Source organism: Tribolium madens, unplaced genomic scaffold (genome assembly GCF_015345945.1).
Source record: "Tribolium madens isolate multiple individuals breed KSU strain unplaced genomic scaffold, Tmad_KSU_1.1 Scaffold_91;HRSCAF=231;Tcas5.2_LG7, whole genome shotgun sequence".
NCBI classification, from domain to species: domain Eukaryota; kingdom Metazoa; phylum Arthropoda; class Insecta; order Coleoptera; family Tenebrionidae; genus Tribolium; species Tribolium madens.
In genome coordinates, this window is record NW_025401063.1 from 8,341,933 (window position 1) to 8,367,588 (window position 25,656).

At 33.4% G+C, this 25,656-nt stretch overlaps 2 protein-coding genes across 2 annotated transcripts; one reads left to right on the forward strand and one right to left on the reverse strand.

Annotated features, from left to right (window-relative positions):
• Positions 1–415: 415 nt before the first annotated feature.
• Positions 416–1,120, forward strand: LOC123011102 (elongin-C). The gene is made up of 2 exons (XM_044408392.1): positions 416–803; positions 854–1,120. The coding sequence occupies exons 1-2, from the start codon at positions 589–591 to the stop codon at positions 993–995; spliced, it is 357 nt and encodes a 118-aa protein (XP_044264327.1). The 5' UTR covers positions 416–588; the 3' UTR covers positions 996–1,120.
• LOC123011100 lies at positions 1,119–25,442 on the reverse strand. The gene is made up of 15 exons (XM_044408388.1): positions 25,143–25,442; positions 20,917–21,418; positions 17,269–18,141; positions 14,632–14,939; positions 14,393–14,574; positions 14,091–14,344; positions 13,796–14,038; positions 13,649–13,739; positions 7,865–8,080; positions 7,436–7,805; positions 6,519–7,171; positions 3,880–4,932; positions 2,463–2,666; positions 1,977–2,402; positions 1,119–1,928 (listed from the first exon to the last, which is right to left on the reverse strand). The coding sequence occupies exons 2-15, from the start codon at positions 21,409–21,411 to the stop codon at positions 1,729–1,731; spliced, it is 5,568 nt and encodes a 1,855-aa protein (XP_044264323.1). The 5' UTR covers positions 21,412–21,418; positions 25,143–25,442; the 3' UTR covers positions 1,119–1,728.
• Between the last annotated feature and the right edge of the window lie 214 nt (positions 25,443–25,656).

Here is a 25,656-nt window from a genome sequence, read left to right on the forward strand (position 1 = left end):
CCAGAAGAATTCTAAAATACATAAAATAGTAATCGATTTTATTAACGTTCTATCATTCCTGGGGACACTACAGACACTTTAATAGACAAAATATTGTACTATTTACAAATTAATTGTGTTACTATAATTTTCGGGTTGACAACCATTCCGTAAAAACGAAATACGCAATTTGATAATTTGTTTTAACTGCGCCCGCGCATTTTTGTTAAAGGTTGTCCATGTGCGTACCAAAGGTATTAGTCCGAGAATATACGTAAACGAGAATTATTTGATCATACCAATTTTTGGTTATTTTTTTGGATTCCATTATCTAAAAATTTCGTTTGTTTTTTTTTTTTTAGTTTTCTGTCAAACTTGAGGAATTCTCGAGAGCGTATATTCTCGTTTTCGAGTTTTCGGGATTATTCTCGATTATTCCCGCCTGCGCATTAGACCTCCGAATGCTTGTGAATTCTGACTTTGCAAAATCAGTTGTTTTTGTTTGGTGTTCTTTTGTAAATATCTGACAATAATAGCGTTGTTTTAAACCCTCAAGAGACGAAATACCTCGAAGAATAATTCAAATACAAGAATTTTACAGGAAACAAAATGAGTGAAATTGGTGAAGAAAAGTCCCAAGAGCGGATATATGGGGGCTGCGAGGGCCCGGATGCCATGTATGTAAAGTTGATTTCATCAGATGGTCATGAATTTATTGTAAAACGCGAGCACGCTTTAACGTCGGGCACTATCAAGGCAATGTTGAGTGGCCCTGGCCAATTCGCAGAAAATGAAGCCAATGAAGTTAACTTTAGGGAAATTCCGTAAGTTTTATGGGGGAACTAAATGCTTGTACTAATGGCTGTTTGTTTAGGTCTCATGTACTTCAGAAGGTCTGTATGTACTTCACTTACAAAGTTCGCTACACTAACAGTTCAACTGAGATTCCTGAGTTCCCAATTGCTCCAGAAATAGCGTTGGAATTGCTGATGGCAGCGAACTTCCTTGACTGCTAAATTGTGCGTTAAACCAGTCTAAGATATGCATGAAGGTTTCTCTTTAGTTAACTTATTTTTAAGTTGTTAATAATAAAATCTCTTTTTGTGATCTTAGGTGAATTAATAAATAAGACTAAAGTATACTTCTGTACATTTATTAAGTTTGTCATGCTAGAAACAGTTTTTTACGTTACGATTACTAAAATTGTATTATCACAGAATAAGTGAACACCACTCTCTCCTACTTACAACTAAAAACACCCGTAAAAATAAACATACCAAATAAACATAGTTCTCCTCTTAAATTCGGTTTATGATTTATATTCGAAAACCTTAAAAATAATTACAACGCGGTTAAGTTTTGGAAGCTTTCACATAATACTATTTTATTTTTTAATAATAATGATTTTTAAAAAGTATAAAACCCACCATTTTGTTTTTAATATTCCCATCACAGTCTTTTAAATTTAGTTTCATTTAATAAAAAATCGACATCACTCAACAATGTGATTAAACCAAGAAACGTAATAAAAAATACAACAAATCAAATTCTGAACTTGGTCCGATTAGATAACAATAGTACAAAAAAAAACAATTCATACAGGTATATATCTCAGTTTCAATACGTCCACTCTAGTGATAGGTAGAAGAGCGTTCTACACTTGAAATTGAGATACTGTTATGTAAATCAACAAAAAATGTTAAACAATTAAAAGTATAATTTATCCATCAAATTGTTGTTAATCTTATGCTACCTAAAAGCATTGACGATATTGTTTAATTGGTCGATCATTTTTTGTAGTCGCTTTCTTTCTTGCTCCGTTAGAAATAACGTCGAATGCAGCTCCCTCTGCCGACGCTCAAGGTACTTGACCTCGAACTGCTTCATTATTACTTCTTCTTTCAAAGAAGTACAACGCTTTGTTAAAGTCTCAATCTCCCCTTCACGTTCTGAAATATAAAATATAAAATTGCTAACAGTATATCTTTATAACACACCTTTTGAAAAAGCTTGATACGACTCCATAATCTCTTGAATCCCAGGCCACTTCAATAATTTAGGTTTTTCCGTTTCTTCAGATTTAACTTCTTCAATTTTGACGTCACTCTCCATCCGACTGTTTTTCGGATGTTCCACTAAAACCATCGTCAGAGGGACATAGTTGTATTCGATATTTTTCGAATTGTTCAACGGCTCTTCTTGTTTAATAGTCGGAATCGTTTGCCCATACTGGTGAACTATGGGAATTTTAAACGCGATATCGGCACAATTATTGTTATGGTTAGTTTCAATTAGGCCATTTGGTTTTAATTTATTAACGGCTTTATGCTTTTTGTACGCTTTAATGGTGTATTTCGTTAAAGCTGATTCGCAGTTCCTTCGTATTCGTTCTTCAACGATTTTGATCCATGTCTTTTCCAACTCTAGACATCGCAGAAAAAAAAATTAGCAAAAAGTTTACCAAACAAAGGCCAATTACCAACCTTGCCTCATTTGGACAGGAACGTTTCGCAGTCCCAAAAGCTGCAAAAAATTGTTTTTCATTCGAAAATCCGGCAAAGTGTTTAAGACAGAGGGTGACTGCAAAGGCACTGGTAAATTTAACGGAACGACACGATCGTTATCTTCGACGGCAATGTTCCAAGTCGGCTGCCATTTTCGTCTTTCCAACTTTTCCAGTTCAACATCTGAGAAGACACCAAAAAATGTAAAGAATGCAAAACAATAAACACTGTTTTTGTATTAATTTAATGGATGTGCAATTTGTTGGCGTATTATAATTAAATAAATAAAATTATTAATAATTTAAATGATTTAAATTAAGAAACTTCAGGAGAAAAGTGTGCAACAAATACTTTTCCACAAAACTGTACTTGAGTAAGTTAGAAAAATTGTTTAAAAAAAATGGGGGAGGAGAACTGTTGACGATTTTTTTAATCTAGACCGTTAGATTTTTTGGAACAGCTTAATATTGTACCACTTTTTTAAAAGGAAACATTTTTTATGAAATACACTTTTTTCATTTGCCAACTTTGTTTATGTGCTTTATGTATTTATAGTCTAAGAGCCTGCGGTCGCCAGACCTTCGTCATTTTATAAAAGTTGAAAATTTGTCAGCGCATACTACCAACACAGGTAGAAATGATGGGCAAGTATGAAGTTTGGGTCATCGTGGCTTTGGGAGATAACAGGTAGCAAAGAAGTAAAAAATACTAACTTAAATTTATCAAATAAAAAAGCGTAATTTCTTTATATTTTCTTCGGAATAATATTAGAAGTCCCCTCATCCATTGCCAGACACTTAATATCGTGGCCACCCTTTGTCAGACATCCTTAAACTTTAATAAATTGTAACTGTACTTACGTTATAGTAAAAAAGCTGAATTTTAACAGTTTCGACAGTTCTAAGTGCAGTTTATAAAATATATTTGACTCAGTTTTGACAAAGTATCATCATGGGAGGCCTACAGCTACCCTATATCTTTGTCTGGCCGGGGGTTAGAACTGTCAAAACTGTCTGGCTACTGAGAAAACATCTTCTTCATGTCTAAAATTCAGCTTTTACATTATAACGTAAGTACAGTTACAATTTATTAAAGTTTAAGGGTGTCTAACAAGGAGTTGCCACGATATTAATTGTCTGGCAATGGATGAGGTGATTTCTAATAATATTCTGAAGAAAATATAAAAAAATTACGCTTTTTTATTCGATAAATTAAAGTTGGTATTTTTTACTTCTTTGCTACCTGTTATCTCCCAAAACCACGAAGACCCAAACTTCATTCTTGCCCATCGTTCCTACCTGTGTTGGTAGTATGCGCTGACAAATTTTCAACTTTTATAAAAATGACGAAGGTCTGGCGACCGCGGGCTCTTGCTCTATTAACAAAAATGTCTTACAATTCTTTTTTGTATGTGTCGTGAGTCCAAATATCTCCAAGAATCTGACTTTCTCGGGTCTCAGATCGAGTTTGCACGGCGGTCCCGATTTAATCCACAAATCGACCTCCGGCCCCTCGCTCTCACCCTCCGAGCTGGACAATGAACTGGAACTGGAATTCTCCGAATAGCCGAAAACGGACACTCCGAAATCTACGGTTACTTTCGTATTGTTATCGTTGATTATCTTCGGTTCTTTGGGCTTGATTAGGCGCTTCTGTCGTCTGATTTTCCTCCTTAACGTCGCGACGTCGATTTTGCTCAATTTTTGTCGCTTTATCGGCGGCGCTTGGAAATTCAAATTCGGTATGTTAAGTACGGTGAAAGATGAGCTTTCGCTCGTCGGTTTCTGGTAGGTGGCGTTTTCGACACCGTCAGTGGTGTTGCACAGTTTATTGATTGGTTTTAACGTCAACGGTGGCGCGTTTTTAGCGGAATTGTTCGCCTTTTCCGGCGGCAAGTCCGTGGAATGTGTCTCGAAACAGTCTGTCTTACGTAATTCATTCTGACTAGTACTATGAGGTGCGCTTATATAATTATTATTTATGGTAGGAACAAAAGTATTTGGTAGGACCTGTTTATGGCATTCTTTCGGTTCAATCGGTAAGTTAGGGGATGGCACCGGCAGTTGCGGACTATGGGTCTGCTGACTGACATTGTTCACCGGCGTGCTAGGGTGTTTCACCTCGGAACTCATATCTGAATATACGCTGTCGAAAAATCGGCCTTCTTCCTTCGGTTTTTTCTCTTCTTTTTGCGCGACAACTTCCATACTTTCGTTTTTGATTTTAGCACCATTCTTCGGCAGAGATTCAGATTGTTCCTTGGGTTGTTTCGGCGTGGCCAAATCCTTTACGATATAGTCAATGTTGTACGGAGATGGTTTACATTTTTGCGATTCTTGACCGTTCGATTTTAAAATAATTTTGTTGCTACTCGGTAGGGGGACATTTTGAAGTTCTGCTTGTGTATTAAGTTGATAAAGCGGATTCGGTGCTATGGTAGGCTTCCTGGCTGAAACAAAGACAACAAAATATGCCAATACAACGCAAATGAAACAAAACAAATGAACAATCTTTTCCATCACCTTTGAATAACAATAAAGCTGTTACGACGTTTGCACCATTTTTACTACCGGCAGTTAGTACTAAGTGGTGCAATAGATTACAAGCGTAATAAAATTATTATTGAAAGGTTAATGTTGGTGGTTGATGGTACACAATGATCAAAATTATTAGGTGGTCCGATGGAGAGTAAATATTGAAGTTTATTGACACAGCGAAACAGAATGCATTTGGGCGGAAGTGTGAACCACCAAATCTTTGATCGTTGTGTAAATAGGTTTACCGTCACGAAGTTAAACTGTTTAAATTTAAACAAACGGTAAAGCAAGACACAGTAAAAGTTTACTTAGTAACAGGTAGATAAGCGGCGACTTTAATATACAAAATCTATATGTTGGAATCTAAACCTAAAGTCGATAAAACAAAAACGGAATCCTATTGGATATGTAACATCTTTAGCGTTATGTAGCATTCTCTATAGTCAGTTTCCCAATTTCGTTGTATTTCATGAATAAATGGCATTAAAAAAGAAAACAACTAAAAATCGGGGGTCTGAAGCTAGTTTATCACAATAATTACATTTGTATAATTGGTATTTTTCTAATGGTAGTAATCATGATTTTGTCGGTTTAACTCAAATACCAATTTCTTTCCGTCAGTGTTTACTAATTAAAAAACGAAATGCAATTGTTACATAAAAAACTTAAAACGCAGTATTTAATTTGATAAACAGGAACTGTTATGTGTATGTTGCAACATCCTATACTTTTACTTATGTTTCGGAAATCATTAAATCCCAAAAATCCGAATTAGTTTGTTGATCAGCGAATAGTACGAGTATCACGACTATTATATAAACAATCGTAAAATAACAAATAACAAAATAGAAATCTAAAGAAGTTAGACCGTCCAATAAATACACAACATTGAAGTCCCCCCCAACACCTAATTTTTGTCCCAACGTACATTTTCAGACTTAACTTTTTCCACTTTTGACAAAATAACACCTCATTTTTTTAACAATTTGTAAAAAGTTTAAACAAAACTATTCATGGAATGATTTATATTATATTACAGTCCTCGCTTACTTTAAATTATCCAGTACAATCAGTATTTGAAAAATTCAGATATTATCTTCAACAGAACAAAAACTGAATAAAGTCACATCTAATATAATTTAAATTATTTATTATCGATTCTAGAGATTTTACAAGATAGAATTGCTATAATCATTTCCATAATAAAAACATTTATGATATAAAAGCTAAAAAATTCTGCAAGGTTCAATTCAAAAACATATGAACACAGCAATGTTTTTCACAGTAATTTAATTTGAAGCGTGATGCATCTGTTGAAACAATATCCGAAAAAGGTTTTTGTTAAAGCGTTACTGGATAAAACAATAAATAAAATGCAATAAACCCAATAAAAACCACGAATTACCGAAAAATAAATAATCTTGGGGGTGAGACTAGAACAGTTCACAAACCACAAGCATAGATCAGGCATTTTCTCCTTTGTCGCGAATCCCCTCACCTGCGCTTGAAGCAGTCGGCCGATCATCGACAGTTTTGGTCACATCACTCGCCGAATTCGAATTAACCACACTCGTACTCGTAATCGTCGACGACGCCACACTAATCTTAGGCACTGTACTCGACTTGGGTGTCGGTGGTTTCGGTGCTTGACTAGATAACTGTCCTAAACTCGCATTATTAATCAGAGGCCCCGACGGCTGAATGATCGGTGATTGTCTCTGCTGACTCAAATTGAGCGTCCCATAACCGGAGCCAGAATGTAGATTCGTATGAGGAGAATGTCGTTGTAGCGATGGACTCGAACGCGGAACGGAATAATTGTGCGACAGAGAACTAGGAGTTAGAAAACCAGCACTGAGGGGCGATTGACGGGTTGTCGAAGTCAGGCTGAGAGGAGTCGATGGTAACATTGGACCGGAATGTAACATCGGAAGCATCATCGGGGATTGCGCCGAGAGATGAGACGGAGTCATGTGAGGGGATATCCGAGCTTGTTGAGCTTTCTCACGGTCACGTTGAGCCCTCTCTTTCTCTCGCTGCTCGCGTTCTCGCTGCTGCTGCAAAAGCTCACGCTGTTCTAACAACTCGCGTTCGCTGTGCTCATCCTTGCGGGCCGCCGCCAACCGCCGGTGCTCCTCTTCCATCTTTAACCTAAAAGCAAACGTCCACGCGTCCCAGTGTTTTGTTGCATTTACTGTTGCTGTATTTTATACAGAATACACAAGTTTAAATTTCTTTTTTTTTATTTCACTATATCTTTGAAAAGATCTAACCGAATGGTTGACGTAAGAGTAATTTCAATTGAAAGTAGAGACCACACGAGTCTACAAACACACGAAACTGTCTACTTATCCGGATAAACGGCTCCAAAGATACAGAAAAAAAAATACATAACAAAACGTATGATTTGCTGACCTTTCATGTAGATACATCGGCATGGACGCCCCCGGAATCATATACGGCAAATACGCCGCCCCTAAAGGCGTCCACGGTGGCCTCAACAACCCCATTCGATCATAATAAAGCTGTTCGTCTATTATCGGAAGCGATTGATACGGATATGGTGGATATCCTGGTACGTCTAATCCTATAGGAACCGGCGGAATCCTTTCTTCAGGACGATACGGTTGAAAACCGCTTCGTCCTAAATCGGTTAAACAAGCCTGTGGATATCTATCGCTTGAATTTCCTACCGACATTCGAGTTTCGGGTGGTCGTATAGATGACGTTGCGTACAAAGGTAATTCAGTGGTGACTTTTGGCTTCTCCGTAACTGGGACGCTGGCTTTAAGTACAAAGAGTCACTGTTAATGGAAACATTAATGGAAATTTTAGTTGACTCACCTGATTCTCGGCGTAATGGCTCTTGGGTTGATGGTGTGGTTGATGAATGTTCGCTACCAGGGACTGATTGTTGAGCTAAGTTACGTAATGCCGCCGCGAAAGAATGCGAGCTTTGAGACTGAGTCCCGGGGCCGGGACCTGGGACTGCATGGCCGGTGGTAACCCGTGGTTTAGTGTTGCCATTTGTAGAAGCCACAATTTTGGGACTGTTGGGTACTACAACAAAAAATACAACATAACGCACTTGTGATTCATTAGTTATTAAAGAAGTAATTATAGATTATTAGAAAATACATGATTGAAATTCCTGTCTTCTCATTCTCAAATCCAAGATACAAACACGTTTTTTCTTGAATATTAGAAAAAAATTATTTGTTTTTCTAGTTTAAACAAGACCAATTAAAAATAATTGATAATTAAATTAAGATTAAATTTTCTTTATAAATACATATTGCAAAATGTTAAATTAATCATTGTGTTAATATTTAAATGTAACTAAATTTTGACTTTTTTTACGGTTAATAAAAAAACATAATTCAAGTACATAACTGTTTCCAATTTTTAAAATTTAAATAATTTGCAGTTGAAAACCTTTAACATATTAAATTTCAAGACATTATTTGGTGAAAAAAAATATTAAACTAAATTTTAACTCTCTTTGGTAACCTCCTCTACTTAGTAGTGAAATCAATGATTTGTGTCCTAGATTTTCACAATCTGGTAAATTTGAGTTTTGAAGATTATATCGATAAACGAACAAGTTTTATAATTAGAGTATGGTAGAAATGACAAATAATTCTGCTGATTTGCTAAAATATTCAAACAGAAAACTAAATATGCATTTTTTTATACTACATAAATAAGGTAATATTATATTAGCATCAAAATAAAATCTGCAAAATCGTTTATAAAAGATGTCAATTTTTAGTAACACATCTTTCCATTTTTTCATATTGAATATAATGACTCATTAATCTGACAAGTAATAATGTATAATATGTAACAAATATTTAGCCCGGAAATATTATTCAATGGGTAATTCTCATTTTGTTACTTTGATCGAACTACATATCTCATCATTTATTAAAAATATTTACAAACATTGGATAAAACGCGATGAGACGTAATAATCTGAAATTATTCCAATGGGAAATAATTGATAACCTCTCGCTTACAACGTGTGAACGTATATCTGAAGAAAAATGAACCCCGTGACCTTGCGAAGCACTATCGAGACCCTTCAGACCTCGACATTTGAACTGATCCCCATAAAATACGAGTACAATCGTTCCCTATTATAAAAGCCAATTTATAATCGCAATTAACGAAATACCGCAATAGGAAAAATGAAATCGAAAGTGAAAAGTAAAAAAAAATCGTTAACATTAATTCTTCAAAGTTGTTATCTTCTAAAGGGGAACGCCGTTATTTCCGCACCGATCAACTCCGGCACTCGACCGAGCAGAAACCGTCCCTATGAGAGTAGCAGAATATAACCAGAAAGCAAAGCAACACAGAAACCAATGAATATTTAATATCGTGTGTTTGATGGTTTTATGAATAGGGTGCTTTCGGTATCCAATCTGAAGAAAATAGTCCAGGAAAAAATAAAAATTGCCAAAGACAAAGCCAAAAATCAAGATTCTTAATTAATTCCTGTTTATCCCATATTTCAGAGATAATTAAATGCAGGATCGGTCCCTAAAGCAATCTTACCTCCCACATCCGTGTAATAATACGGGTGCGGATGTTGTAAATTAGGGAGATAGTGCGAATGTTTAAAATCCATTTTTAACAACTGAGAGCAAGTCTTGCACCTATTTTACATAAAACCCGGAAAAATCGCACCCTATCTAAATCACGTCATCACCCTCACTTAAAAAATTCCACCACCCCTCAATTATCAATTCGTTGTTCACGCCGTCCTCGGTCATCCTTCACCGATATTCCAATTTTTAAAACAATAACAAAACTGCGATGACGTCACAACGGCGACAACAATAACAAAATAATGGAGAGAGCGAGCGAGAGAGAAGTATTTCTAGCGCGATATTTTTGGGCGTGTGATACCGCAAAAAGGCGTTTATTGACAAGCGCGACCCCTACTAGTCTGCGATACTTGATTTCAACCCGCCGGCAAGAGCAGACTGGGGGTGGAAGTGGCGGTGGCGGAAGCCCCTAGTCTTTGTGACCCCTCCACGCCCCGCACAACCCTTGACGAAGCGGCGCATGTGTTCCGTCCGTCGATCTGTTAACGCGACGTCTTTATTTACTTCCTGTTGGGTTGGCGGCTAAGGAAGATTATCCACAATTTTCACAATGCAACGGAAAATTGGACCGATTTAGCGGTGGATGATTTTTATGCACGATGAGAAAGGAAAAAAATCTCCAACGAATTCTTAGGAAAATTCGGTGCGGATGAGGATTAGGGAGTGAAAGATTGGAATGAAAGCAAACTTATTCCGGAAGAAAACGACAAGAAAGGAGAAAAATATTAGTGAAGCTAATTTCAACGCTCATATCTCCGACAATATTTGTAGGTATTATCAAAATCGTCTTTCTTTCTGCTTTTATAAACTAAAAATAAAAAAAGCACAAAAGCACTTAGGAAAACACATGGTATGTATGTAGTTGAAAAAGTGCAAATAGTTAATCAACATAAGTAACCATTTTCTTTCGGTAAAAATGATCAAAATAAAACACATTGTTCAGTATTGTTAAAAAAATAATTAAATTAATAAGAAAATTAATTTAATATGGTTTGTTCTTGTTTTTTAAGTTAATGTTTTAAAACTCCATAAAGTAATTTTCAGTCATATCTGTTAGCTCCCTTAATTTAAAGAATGAATTTCTTCGTCTAATAATTTTTTTTTTGAATACGCTCTCGAAAATAGCTATTTTTTTTGGAGTCAATAAAATAGTACGTAAAATAGTTATTTTGAGTACTTTACCCTAAATTACAGTTTTTACGGACGAAAAAAGAAGTCTACATGGTGATTAAAATCCGAAACCCACTATTTTCGACAAATAAACTACTCCACAAAAGTTAAACTAGTGTACAATAATTACAATAATTAATTAAATTAATAAATTATTAAAAAATAAATTAGTATTTAATTAAAAGTGAGATAAAGACAGATGTCTTTTTGCTTTTTTGTTTTTTTCTGGATTCCACAATGCTTAGAAGAATAAAATTTCTTTGTAGTAAAAATAATGGGACTTCCTTAACTTTTGTTTAATAGTATATTTGCTACATCAGCAGTTTTTTAGTTTGTATAAAAAAAAACTTTTCCTTCAAATAAATACATACCAATTACACTAAATATTTTAAGAACAAGCAAAAATTAAATTTTTAATGGGTAGTAAGAAAGCGATCAGTAAATAATTCAATTTTCATCAGTATAAAACGATAAATGATCAGTATTTAATTAATTTTTGCACAGTAAAAATAATAAATGTCAAATAAAGCACGCACAGTATAGTAAAAATAACAGACGTTCAGTAACTTTAATCAAAATTAGTAAAATAACATAAAATTTAAGGAATTTTCAGTCTTGGCCTTTGCGCAAGAATGTTATCTATTATTGGAACTTATTTTTGTATTACTGAATATTTATTATACTTGGTGGTATATGTACTAGCAAGGGCCCCTGCGCAAGGATGATTTTAGCAAGGGCTGAAACATTTTGTTTGAAAATTAAATGTGTGAATATTAAATGAATTAGTTTTACTGGTCATTGATTCATTGCCTTCAATGTGCATTTATTATTTTTACTGATCAAAAATACTTGACGTTTAAATAACATACTGTGCATTTAATTTGTTCCCATTTTTAATTACTTAATTAAATTAAATTAAATTATTTTTTTGTATTTGTAACTATTTTACTTTTAATTTATTCTTGCTTTGAATTAATCACATTTCATGAAATTAATCGCAAATGTAAAAAGCATTGTCTTAAATAAGTTTTCAATAATTTGGTACATTCATAACAAAAACTCAAATAGACATTCAATGTTAATGAATATTTCTGCATAATGGGATCCATCAAAACATAACAACCAACTTCCAAGTACTCAGAAAATACTAGACATTGAAGTTGTATAACTATTTGCCGCCTGCCATCTAAAATTCATACAAAACTTTGCTGTTAGTTAAAATTTCTTCAGACGAGCACATATTAATTTTGAAAATACATACAAAAACACAACAAATTGATTATCATTCTCATACATCAATACTAAAATACTGAAGATAAAAAACCTAAACGATGAATTTAATCTATTCATGAAAAACCTAGACTGCCTTCTATAAAAATATATTGTTTAAAAACGATCATCTGACTTATACATATAAGAGTAATTGCTTTGCCATTATGCACTTGTAACATGAAAACAATAAAAATTAATTAATACTTTGTTTCAAAAAAACTGCTGCTAAAAGTAGCTAAATCAGTTTAGTATATTTTACATTATTATATTTTATTAATTAGCTTTGAAAATTTTACGTCAATACGTCTATACTCTGCTCTTATTAATTACAGTCGCTTTATAAATGTCTTAATTAATATTTTAACAAAGAACTCAAACTTTCGTCATTTAAATATAACATCACCTTTGTGAATTCAATTCATTAATTACCCTTGATTAAAATTCTCAAAGTTGTGGTTTTAATCAAAATTTGCCATGCTTTTAATTCAGTAGAAACCGCAAAATCTTCTTTTTTAAACATGAGCAAAAAGAGATTTCTCGTAGTCCATAAAAATCAATCTTTACTTAATTGTTATGTATTCATCCGAAACATACCTTGCTGGTAATTCGAATTTTTATATTCGATTAACAAAAATGCGTTCTAACAACAATTTGCAATCTGTTATTAATTTAACCGAACAATATAATAATTTTCTTATTAATTTGTATCAAACAACCCACAACCGATTGTTGCAAACTTGATTATAAATGTTTTTTAATGTAAGTTATACGAAATAAACCAATACGCGGCACATGCATTAAATTAAATTTAAACAAAAACAATTAAGCTGAAGATCAATAACTAAATATTGGCCATTAAATGTGCAATTAAATGAGTCGGTTAAATCCGATAAATGCAGAATAATTAATTCACTATATCCACTTTTTTTTAAATACAAAATTGATAAAACTACAACACTAGTATTTTAAATTTAGGAATCAGTTAATCACAAAATAGAGCAAATTTCACGAAAGTGAAAAGTAAGATCAAACCACACATTATATTATAAATTACAATTATAAATAAAGTAAACTGACAAAAATCGTACAATAAATTAGCACTTTAGTGTCCACAAATACACTCAAATGTGCAAAAAAATGTTTTAACCAAATATATTTGGTAAAGTCCCTGTAATAAGTATTAATTGAATTAAAAAACTAAATATTTAGTTTTTTGGTTATCTTGAATACGTCTCTTTTTATATACATGGGAAATAAAAAGTGCAACCGCCAATAAAAAATGATAGTATTAATTTTTCTTATTAGGATTAAAACTCAAATCTAATTAGCTACACTTATTATAAACGGCAACTAAATAAATGTCTAAAAAAGAACCAACCCGTAAATGATTAACAAAAAAAAAAAAAAACACTAAGTGAGGATTGTTGTCTCAGAAAAATTCAATTATCCAAAAGTGTGTACTTGAAATGATATTTCATTTACAGAGTTCACTTTCTTGTAATGATTCTTATAAAATAAATAAAGCAATTATGTCACCACTATGGTTTTATCTAATAAAAAACACGTGACTCACCTGCAGGTTCCGATTTCGTTCCAGACTTCCTCTCCACCAATTTCGGTGAACAATTTTTCTTTGTCGGTTTAGCCAAAAAAGTCGGAGGGACCTGAGAAACCGCGCAAAATGGAAATATAAAAGGTGCGTTTTTTCGAAATTACTTACAACTTTATCACTTCGTTGTCCACTCGGCAGTCTTGCGATTGTGGCTTCCGGACTATCTTCAGGAGGCGGAGGTTGCGTTATCCAATTATACTGACGTTTATCTAATGGTAACCCCCACCTTTCATATTCTAAACTTTGCGTTCTTAATGTTTCATAACAATCCAAACAAACAACAGCATAATCGCCGTTTTCCAACAATAAAGAACGCTCAGGTTGGGGATGAAACCTGAGAAACGGAAAATCCTGAAACGAGTCTACGTAAAATATAAATTAATATTTTTTGTCAGTATAGTACCTTGATTAACAGCGCCCTCACGCGTTTTCTGTAGGTAGTAATCCCGCAGACGTAACAACAGTAATCGTGAGTGTTGTATTCACGTTTGTCAGCAGGAGGAGCTGCGGCTCCTTGAGCTTCATATCTCCTCCATTGACTCACTAAACTGTGGTAACAGAATGTACAGACTAGAGCTGAACCATCTTCTCGCAACTGTTCAGTGTTTGGAGGACTGACACGTTGAAGAAGATAGGGAAAATAAGGAGCATTGCGTCCTGAAATTTTTTACTTAAAACTCACACCGAAGTGGTCAAGATAATTACCTTGTGGTCTACCATAGACCACTCTAGCTAAAGTAAACTCCGAATGTAATCCACAAAGAAAACAGTAGATGCTGCTCCCTCCTGGATTACTTGCTATTGTCCTTTCACTGTTTGTACTTGGAGGTGTAGGAATCCCTCTATCGCCGTTCGACGTCGAAGGATCAGGTATTGGAATTTCATACCTGCAATTACGTATTCCTAATTAACAAATCTGACCTCTCAAAAACAAAAAACATTACCTCCGTCTTTCCAGAGGTAATCTTTCGTTCTCGTACGTTTCCCACTGTTGAGCCAAATGGTTAACACATCTGGTACAGCTGAGTACTCGTCCGTGAGAGTCCATACAGCTATTTTCCGAAGTCCTTGCGACGTTTCGAAGACAAGGGAAATGCATAGCGTGTGAATTCATTCCCTCAGGCGAAGTACTCAACCATTCCATTTGGGTTCGAGGAAAAAGACCTGCGCAAATGTAGCATCTGTAACTCTGGGTCAACGGTTGACCATTGACGTCGGGGGCAGGTGAGGTGGTTCTCGAAGCCATGCTCGCCTGTAAAATTACACATTTGGTTGATTTTTTTCCGTTCGAAATCAAAATGAAAAAAAAAACTAATTGTCGTTTTTAAAGTTACTGAACACAGAAAAACGTAGACCTTCGATGTAATGGTTGGAATTAAAAATATGTCGAGTCATCGAACGATGAAATTTTATTGTAAAAGGATTCAACGTTGAACATTGAAAATCAACGACAATAAAAGAAAAATTATCAGACCTGTAGAATGTGCTACATTTTTTTTAATTACAGAAACTGAAACATCATTTTTCAAAATGTATTTTTTCAACATATATTTTTGTGTTCTTAACAACAAGTAAGTCCAAAAATGAACACAACTGTCTTTGACGTAATCAATTACAATTTTTTTCTTACGACATATAATTTTCTACTCAAAAAATAAATAAAAATATATAGTGACGTGTCCGTAAGCCACTAGTAAGAGCAAACCTTATCAGCCTGTATATCCGCAACAAAGCTTTATAGAACTATTGTTTATTTGACAAATTAGTGTTTTTCGTAATATTAAAAAAACACCTGTATATTGTAAATATATAAATTGTGTAATACAATTAGTTCTTTTTGTTTAAAACTCGCAAATTCGGTAAATAATAATATAAAGTATAGTAAATTCATATTGATTTTCATCAAGCATTGATTTTATTGTTTTCAAACATTAGTGAAAATATTGCAAATGTTAATTATTTACAAAATCTCATTAGAATGTTTTATAAAATTGTTAAGTTCAAAAATACATCTTTACTACATTTGGTACACTTTACTAGATGCAGAAATAAAGCTGCAGTGTAACAAAATCCGTCATCAGCTATAAACTTTGCTGCTATTTTAATATTTTTCCTATTTGTCCATATACAGCACTTGCAAGGTTTTGCTTTCAGTACAAAATGCATTATTTGAAATGTGATTCTTGCCATGTGTCTTGTAATGTCTCTACTGATAACCTGTGGCCCGGCACGTACAAAAAAAATGCCAAATTTCTAAAATACTTGTCGCAATATTTAATAGGTTAATACAACCATGGCAATATTGATAAAGTTTACATAACAAATCATCACCACTGAAGGTTACCAAATCTCGAATGCATAGATGACATCAGTTTAAACCTACCGCTGATTGGTGGAAATGATAGGTGTAACAAGCATTTAGTAATAAATCGTCAATTTCAACATTCGTATTTCCAGTTCTCAATTTTAATAATAAGCCAACAATTACTGATTATGAAACAAAAATTAATAAATTAACTGTGAAGTTCGCCACAACACGTCATTAAAATATCAACGAGACCTGACTCGGAACTTTGAGCTTAGACCTACATACGACCTTAACAGACGACCCAAAAATTATTTATTTATAACCATACTTTTCCTTTACAACGTGATCTTGTTGCAATTTTAATAATATAAGAAAGTGTATCTTGTGTAAGTCAATAAATGGCTATTATCAAACAAATCATCTTTAACAACAAAAACAATTTTGTTTACTTTAACGTCGGACAGTATTGATCGATCGATATTAGCAAAATTAGTTCCTTCCGCAAACTTGAAACAAAAAGGAACTTCTGTTTCCTGCTCTATGTGATAAAATATTTACTTACCTTGATTGATTCTAAAGTGGAAAGTTGTGCAAAATGAAATTTTTGTTCATTTTCGAAATAAAATTTTAACACAGATGATTATTTGAAAGAAATTTATGTTTTGTTAGATTTTTTCGTCAAATTCATCTAAAATAATGATTTGACTTGAAGACAGCGCAATTATAATGCACGTGCCGTATTACGTTTACCATTAAACAATGCAATAACAAGAAAGTAATTACTTTTTAAATAGAAACAAGTGGATTTTTCAATGTTATATTTTATCTAATGTTTACTGAATAAATGTGATATAATAATCAGTCTTGTTTATTAGGAGTAGCTTCAGACATAAAGTAGACACAATATTTAAAATCATCTGAGAAGTAAACCGCAGACTTGTTTAGCCAAAAAACTTTTTTTCATTATTAACTCCACTATTTGGCAAAGAAATTATTGTTAACCTTATGACTAGAATTTTATTCTTGCGTTTACAAATGTGTTCTTCCCAAAAAAAAAATAAATTTTAAGAAAATAGCACACAATACCAAAATCTGTTACTTGAATTATAAATTTTTAAAAACATTTATCTATGAAGCGCACAAAATTTAGCGCATGATACGCATGCGTGGTCATTTTTTTGTAAATATAATACATCCAACACCTAGATGCAAATCTCAAAACTCCTGAGATATCAGAATCTCTGGTATAGTTGTATGTAAGTTGGTTATTTACCTTCATCAATTGTCGACTTTCCAAGGCGGCTTGTTTCTTCTTACTCGTGATAATAGCAGGATTAATGTCGTAAGGCTTATATCTAATATCGGAACCGGCACTATTGGCAGGCGATTTAACCGTACTTGGCCTCGAGGAAGTACTATTGTGATACTGCACGTCAGTCACCGACACATGATTATTAACAATAGCACTAGGATCACCACCAAACACCTGATGTTTTTGTGGTATGGCCTTATAACAGATATAACACACTTGAACCATCCCTTGCGGACTTATGGGGCTGGCGCCCGGCGGCGCCTTCAGCGTCTGTATAAACGGATAATACTTTTCCTTTTCGGCATTCGGACAACAATAGAGCAACCGTATGCTACTGGAAGGATATTCCAAGGCACAAGTATAACATATAAAAGTCGTAGTGTCCAAAGTCGACGATTGTCGTTTCCTCAGCGTGTAGTTCCGCTCGGAATGGGGCACCCGTTGGGCTTGAAAGGCCTGCCACTGCTTGATGAGGTGTTTTTGGCACTCGGTGCAGGCCTGCACCCGGCCGCCGGAGTCGATAGGGCGCGAGCGGCTGGGGCGCGGGTGCTCGATCAAACTGGGGAAAAACGGCTGCACTGGAGAGTCGGGCAGCTGCTTGGCGGCGATGGTCTCGAGGCTGCCGCGCGGAAAACCGTCGCCGCAGACGTAACACACTTCCGTCGTCGAGTTCTTGTCAGGCATACTCAGGTCGAGGATATCCGTTCCGGTCGACGAGTTCGAATTCTGGTTGTGGAATACTGGAAGCGACTGGAGTGAAGGCTGGCTGTGTGTCAAGTCCAGAGGAGCACCTTCAGGGATCATATCGGCCTGCTCACGGTTCTCGCTCACGATCTGGAATCAACAATCAAACTCACTAACTGGCAACGTATATATTTTTTTCATAAAACCGATTAAAATCGATTTTGTCACTGGCATAACCCTTGTCTAATAATCACGTCTTGAGTGTTTTCATTCAAACTTCAATACGGAGTAAATTAAACGATAATCGATCTAAGCAGTGGTGTCTCGTGGGAGGCGCCGAGGTGTTACCAACTTTTAAATACAAAACAATCAAAAATGCAAAATGTTTTTCGTCGCATTTATTTTCAATGAAAATAATTTTGAATAAATAATGTTTGGAATATTAGTTGTACAAGTTCGTTAACATTTTAAAAAGTTGTTTTTTTCGATTTGTCTATAATTCACTATGCAAAACAAAGTATCCCTCCACTGGTACAAAATATGTACAATCGTTACATAAAAAACTATACAAACATTACTGTTTTCTCATCGAGTTAGCATCGAAAAAGTTAAAATTGCAATACATCAGGTGACACAGCCAATCACCTATATCAAAACACGAATGGTACAAAAATGACCAACATCAACAATACCTAAATCTAAAACTAAACTGTTTATTTATTATATTAATATTATACAAGCGTTTTCTAAAACAAAAACCTCACTCGATATGATTAAATCTGTCCATGTAACCATGTAGGTAACTTCAATAATAATCAATAGCGCGTCCACTTTAGATTGATTTGTAGATGTTTAGTTGTTTTCGTGTTTTCGAAATAAATTCCACGAACAACACAAATAGTAATATCGTTTTCACCTTTGTATTTGAGTGTTTGGAAAAATTTCGCCAACAGACAAGATAATAAACATTAACTTATCTAATAATCGATCAAAATTAATTAAAAGTGCTTTAAATTAGATTTTTCCAAAGTTGCCGTGTTGATATCGATATGCGCTAATTGAAATAATATCTGCCTAACGAAGGACGTTTATTTCGTCATTTTCGTGTTCCCTGTGAATTGACAATAAGCTTTGAACATTGTACAAAGACTTCAAAGAAATTAAAACGGACGAATCAAATACATCCCAGTTTCAATCTATGGTGTTACCTCGGCAACAGTGCGTGTGAATATGTCCCGATTTCAATTATTTGCTTTCAGATGAGCATTAAATGTGGTACTAGAAAAAACAATCAATTCAGGAAAGTAACGATTGAATACAAACTCACTCATCACACGATTCTAATAAGTGTTCACTAATGTGACTAGAGAACAAGTCATAACATAAAAACGCACTAGTGATTTTTATCACTGTTATTCTTGTTAGGAAGAAGAAAACTACACTACATCAAATCAAACACCTGATGACTAATCCATTTAAGCAATCAGCATTTCGTGTTATATTGGCAATAATTCTACAATATAACTTATATTTTCTGTTTCATTAGATGTAAAACATGAATTTCTGATGGATAAGCAATTAAAGCGTACCAGTTGCAAAATGAATTGAAGAGAACTGTTGGTAACTGAATTACGTTCAAATCGGCAGACGTGTTGATTTCAACACTAAACAGTTTCATATTCATAGTTAAATTTCTTCCTTGGATTTGCAATGCGACAAATCACAAAAGTATCAAATCACAACTAGTTGGATTGTTATACATCAAGTAACGACAAAATGGTGTGTTATCAATAAGGATAAAAGTGTGCGACAAAAATATTTGTTTTATTATGTATTTTTTTTTTTGGATACAATTTAACAATGTGTATAGAATTTGTTTAACAATTATGAAAAAAAAAAACATTTCCATTATGTCATAAAATTTCTATTGGTCACTCTTAGTTAATAAATAAAATAAAATTAATTTATTGTAAAATAGGAAAAATTTTCATTTTACTGGGCAAATATGTACATGAAAATTCAATGCTCTTTACAGAGAAAAAGTTAAAACAATCAATACTCCATAAACAGGTTTTCTCTGCTTTTAGAAGTCAAACAAATATTTAAATATTGATTATTTAAATGACAAAAAAGCAAAAAACTTTAAAAAGATAATAAATGTGTTGATTTCTCTGATTTACTGTTAAAGAAAAATTAAATAATATACAGATTATATCTACATAGATATATTGAAGAAAGCTATATTTTTACGAATATATGTCGTCACCTTATTAACAAATTACTAGTCGCTTCCTGTCGCTCATTAAAGTTAAATTTGATTGTACACGTAGGTATACATTGAACGCTTATTTGAAATAATCACAGGAAGTCGAGAATTAGAGCAAATAATTAGTAAAATAATAAAATTTAAAAACTGGATGCACAGATTGATCGTAATCACACTTTTTAATTTTTTTTAAATAAACAAATAAATAAATTGCAGTCACAACACCAAACTGGTTTAAAAATCCCACAAAACAATATTTTAATTTGTCGAATAACAAACTAGTACAATAAACATAACACCTTTTGTTATGCGCATTATTTGTTTTTAACCAAAAATTTTATTTGCGAGAGCAAATCCACGATAAAGATAACCGTTTTTATTTTTACGGTGCTATAATAATTATAATCAATGAAAAGTGTAATTGCGATTTAAAAATAGCTCAGATAACTACAATGATAAGTACCTGAATCCCGTTTTAGCCAGATAAGGTGGTAACATTAAACTAACATAGACACCTTAAAAAGCAATTCATTTCATTTAATAACCGCATTTAGTGGAAAATCAACATTTACCAGTTAGTAAATAACCTTAAATGACGGAATTATTAATTCTAAGAAATCGATAAAACAACGAACAATTACATTATTAAAATATACTACCTGTGAAGGCCTCGGCGAAATTTCCACTTTAACATCCTCTCTTCTGCTCGGAGGTCTAACGTTACTTCCGGTACTATTTTCATTGTTCAAACCTATAACTTGAGCAGCGTATTCCCCCTGGACGCCCATATCGGCCCCCGTGTACGGCCCATTATCGACTCTTTTCAACCAATAAAGCCTTTCCGAATGAGGCCGAGCGGTTAATTCATGAGCGTCCCATTGTTTTATAAGCAAATTGTAACAGAGGTAGCAAGCAGGAACGGCGATATCACTTTTCGGGACGTATCCTGTCGGGGGTGCGTGAGAACTTAAAAAGGGAAAATGGGGTTCTTTCGGCTTATTTGGTACAGGATGTACGTTCAGCCAGTACGTCTGAGAATGGTGCTTGTTACCACAGACGAAACAAATCTCGGAAACGTCAGAAGGTGCTTTTAACGACTGATGATCTGTGGGCGGAGGCTCTTTCTTCACTTGGATTTTGTCCATTGTTTGCATTTGGAACCTGAAACACCAAAAAAAAAATCTTTTTATTTTTCGAATTACCTAAATAAAGACCACAACAAAAATTATGCAACCATTGACGAAATATAAAACAAAACATCCACAATCCTTTCATACAAATTTTAGTGTGATTTAGAGTCATGTTGGCTGATATTAATAATAAAAAATGACCTTTGCTTATTATTACATAAAGAAAATAAGGGGTCAATAGGAGATGCAAAACATACGCAATATGGTTGATCATCAAAAAGGAAAAAAAAACTGCTAATAGTTCACTCCGTGAACTCTCGATAATTGACTTAATCATCATATACATTTAAAATTATGAGCACGAGATTGGCAAAAAAATCTGTATATCGATGAAAATGAAAATAATTCATTGGTTGGCACAAGTAAGTACTCCACCTCTGGCCGTTAAGAAATTTATTTTGAAAGAAATCGTATTTATTCAATATGTTTGTTTTTAAAATTCGCACTGGAACGAAAATCAGTGTACGCCTCTTTAAAAATATCCTCAAAATGTTAAAAACCAGCTGCCACTTTATTCGGAATGTTGACGTACGCGAAAAAATGAATATTTTATTCATAGATAAAACTGTTATTTACATATAAATTTTAGATGAGAAAAGATCAAAAACTTTAATTTTAGCAAGTGGGTGCAGCGCCTATGACACGATACACCCACAACTCCATCTTTTTATTAAGCGATAGTTAGAAAAAGTATTTTACAAACAAGTGAACTAATCGTTAATACTTCATAATCTCCTTGTTTATCAATGACAAAAATTCTATAGAATTTTTATAATTGCATTATCACCGTCAAATCAAGCACCTCAAATCTTACTTCAACCAAAATCAATCTTTTTATCTTTTAGAAACTTTTCGAGTATTTTGTTGGTTTTTACTTCGGTGCCCATTAGTCTACGTCAATGAAAATGAGTTCTTGATCTCAAGTGACACTAAACATTTAATTTTCCTTTTATTTAGCATTTTTAGTGATAAATAAAAAAAATTACAAAAATATTATCTGTTCCATAGCCATCGTCACCCTGGTAACATCGCGACTGCGTTTTTTGAGGTGAAATAGGTCAGAAACATTTGTTTTCGTTAAAAAAAAAAAGAATCTGTTACAACTGAACCCTACTGACAAATTTTGAGCCAAGAAGTTCCTCTTTCATACAAAAAAAACATCGTGAAAAGTGACATAAGAGTTTATCTAAATTGTCACATGCAATGATAAAAATAAACCAATGTTTGCCAGCACACTGCTTGCTAATCGTGTAATAAACATTGAAACTAAAATATGCAAATCGGTACCAACTATCAAATCCAGAATCTAAACCTACGATCTTAGAGGAAGAGTTTTAATTATTGATTTAATTTCATCATCTATTTTTATAATGATGCCACAAGAAGTACAATCGTTTGAATACAAATTTATTAACAGAATTGTTAACTAAAAGATAAGTTTTCGATAACATTATTTTCTCTTCCTTTTATTGTTAAAGTAAGTGTTTACTTGCATTTTTATTCTATGAAGTATTTTCCGAAGATTAGAATTATTATTAACACTTTATACAAGGTACTTATTAATCGTATTTTAACAAAATTTCATTGCAAGTTATCTCATCCGCAAATAATCAAGTTTCTTTTAATCAATTAATTATTTAGGCTTTTCCAAGGTTACAAATCCTAATGCACTTGTATAATACCAAACAAATTATAACAATCGCCTATTCTAACAGTAAAATAAAAAAATATTCAACCGTTCGTGCAAAATATCTTATTGATTCAATAGATGTTAACAGCGTTTTACTTAGTTATTTTATGTGAGAAATTTTGACAATTGAAACACATGACTGGAATAAATGGTAACAATTCGACGTGCACGTTACATACTTCATTTTAGCTGGAAATGTTTTATTCTCGACGATAATAAATCAATGAAAGCTAGAAATTTTTGTGCTATTTTAAATCCATATAAAAATAGAAATAGGATTCAATTTATATAAAACTTTTCCGATGGGATTTTAGGAATAAAAAACACTGCACAATCGTTTGATAATAATAGAGTTATTTTTTTTTATTCAACTTTCAACTAAGTAGGTATAGTAGTACCAAAAATTTGTAATTATTAATAATAAAACGAGAAATAAATATGAATAATAACATACTTCCATCAACGAAAAGAATGATTATAATCGTTAGAATTTCGATATTTGGCAATGGTACGAGTATCTACTTCAAAAGCAATAATTTTTAGAAGTACATATTCACATTCTTGTTTATGTAAACAGTAATACAAACAATAAAACATCAACAATTCTGAACTGTGACCTGCAAGCAAATGGCGAAGAGACACTAACGAATTAGGAAAATTTTAAATCTGACAACCATCAAATTAAATGTTTTTTCTTGAACCAAAAAAACAGACATTGGTTGAATTATATTTTATTCCAATCATTGTCAATAATAGATTATTTGACCTATAACTTAAAGTAAAAAATTAATCAAAGCCTATTTCAGTTACAAACATATAAAAAAAAATGTGACGGTTGTTTTACAATATTCGGCATTTGGATTATTTCTCAACTGATTTGTAACTATATGTATTTTGAAAAATAAACATCTATAGTAAAAATATTTACTAGATGGGTCAAGTTTTTTTTTTTATAGATAATCATTTCTGGACTGCATTTAATTAAAATTAGATTCGTTTTTCAATTTAATCATTTCATGTTCTTTGTTATAATTGCTTTTTATCCTTAATTATATCACGATGTAGCGATTTACAGAAGATGTTAAATGTAAATCAAATCATGGAAAACTTGTAAACTTGACAAAAACTAAATTACTGAAGATTAATAATTGTTATTTTTTTTTCGTTATTCATCAAGTAAAAAGCATGATCATCGTATAAATAAAACAACTTTCAAAAATAAACTGAAACACTTCAGTTTGAAGTTATTGGACTTCCGGTTTGAGATTCTCTGGTTTATATTTTCTAAAGTTGGATCTCAAGTTAAAAGCACTCGTTGAATAATTATTTTAGTAGAAAATCATTGGATAAATAAAGCGGTGGTTAGTTCTAATATTTATTTAATAAACACGTCTCCTTTGAACTGTGGATACATTTCTTTGCAAGAATAGTAAAAACGCCCTTGAGGCCTTAGTAAACGCTGGTCTATTCCATGGCGAATGACGTTTCTATTTCGGTAGTACATCGGAAAATATTTCCATTAAATAGTTTGTTATCTAAATAACGTTTATCGCTCGTATTTGTTTAGGTTTAGTGGATTTGAAACGATCCCAGAGGTTTTCAATGGCAAATTTCTGGGTTAAACTTTCGTCGAGTCAACATTTCGGCACGCAGCTATTACAATGCATCAGACACATTATTTTCGAGCCAAATAGAAAAAAACGGGGTCAAATATGTACCGGTATATTTGCAATTAAATCCCAGGAAAGTGCGTCGAAAGCCGACTGCGTGCCTGGCAGACGAACAGCTGTTAGAGGAAACGCTCGATAAAAGACCGGTTCTAAGGCTGGAATGGCCGAAAGTATAGCCCCTTTTGCCGTGACAATGCCGTTACGAAATCGACTTTCGAAAAGCAGATTTTGTGTAATAGAGAAACCGAAATCAAGTGTCGAAATAGCTGCGCCATACACCATGTACGCACGACGGCATTACTAGGTGTGTTTTGCAGGACTTTTTGCAGACTTACGTGGTTCTGGAGGCTTTCTCGAGCCGCTTTTTCTTGTTATTTTTACGATGAATTCGTCAATTTGTACACAAAAACATTGGAGAGTTCCTTATCTTTGGACTATGCTATACACTTAAATTACATTGCACTTATTTACTCTAATTATGCACATATTTACACACTTTTGATACACGAGACCAACGTCTAATTCTAATAATTTCAATCCCGGTTTGGGTTCACATAAAAACCTTAAATTTACAGGGGAAACATCGTTTTAAACGTTCATATTCGCACTTCCTCACAGGAGGTGGCCATCTTGAAAACTTTTCCAACAATGCATTGCGGCAATGCCAACCTCACCAAATTTTGTAGAACGAAAAAACCCTACAAAATTTGAAATACCACATTGGCTTTTTGAAAAATTTCTGTTAATACAATCATTTACCTTCAAATAATAAAATATTTAAAGTTAATTATGCTTCAAATACCTGATTCTTCCGTAATTATTAATAGTTTAACATAGTTAACAATATTT

Bases quoted from the DNA above. Each gene is read 5' to 3' on its own strand.
- LOC123011102 (XM_044408392.1), top strand. From the start codon at position 589: ATGAGTGAAATTGGTGAAGAAAAGTCCCAAGAGCGGATATATGGGGGC. The intron at 804-853 runs GTAAGTTTTATG...CTGTTTGTTTAG, and splicing joins GTTAACTTTAGGGAAATTCC to GTCTCATGTACTTCAGAAGG.
- LOC123011100 (XM_044408388.1), bottom strand. From the start codon at position 21,411: ATGCAAACAATGGACAAAATCCAAGTGAAGAAAGAGCCTCCGCCCACA. The intron at 14,575-14,631 runs GTAATGTTTTTT...ACGTAATTGCAG, and splicing joins TTACCTCTGGAAAGACGGAG to GTATGAAATTCCAATACCTG. The intron at 7,172-7,435 runs GTCAGCAAATCA...GTTTGCTTTTAG, and splicing joins CCGATGTATCTACATGAAAG to GTTAAAGATGGAAGAGGAGC.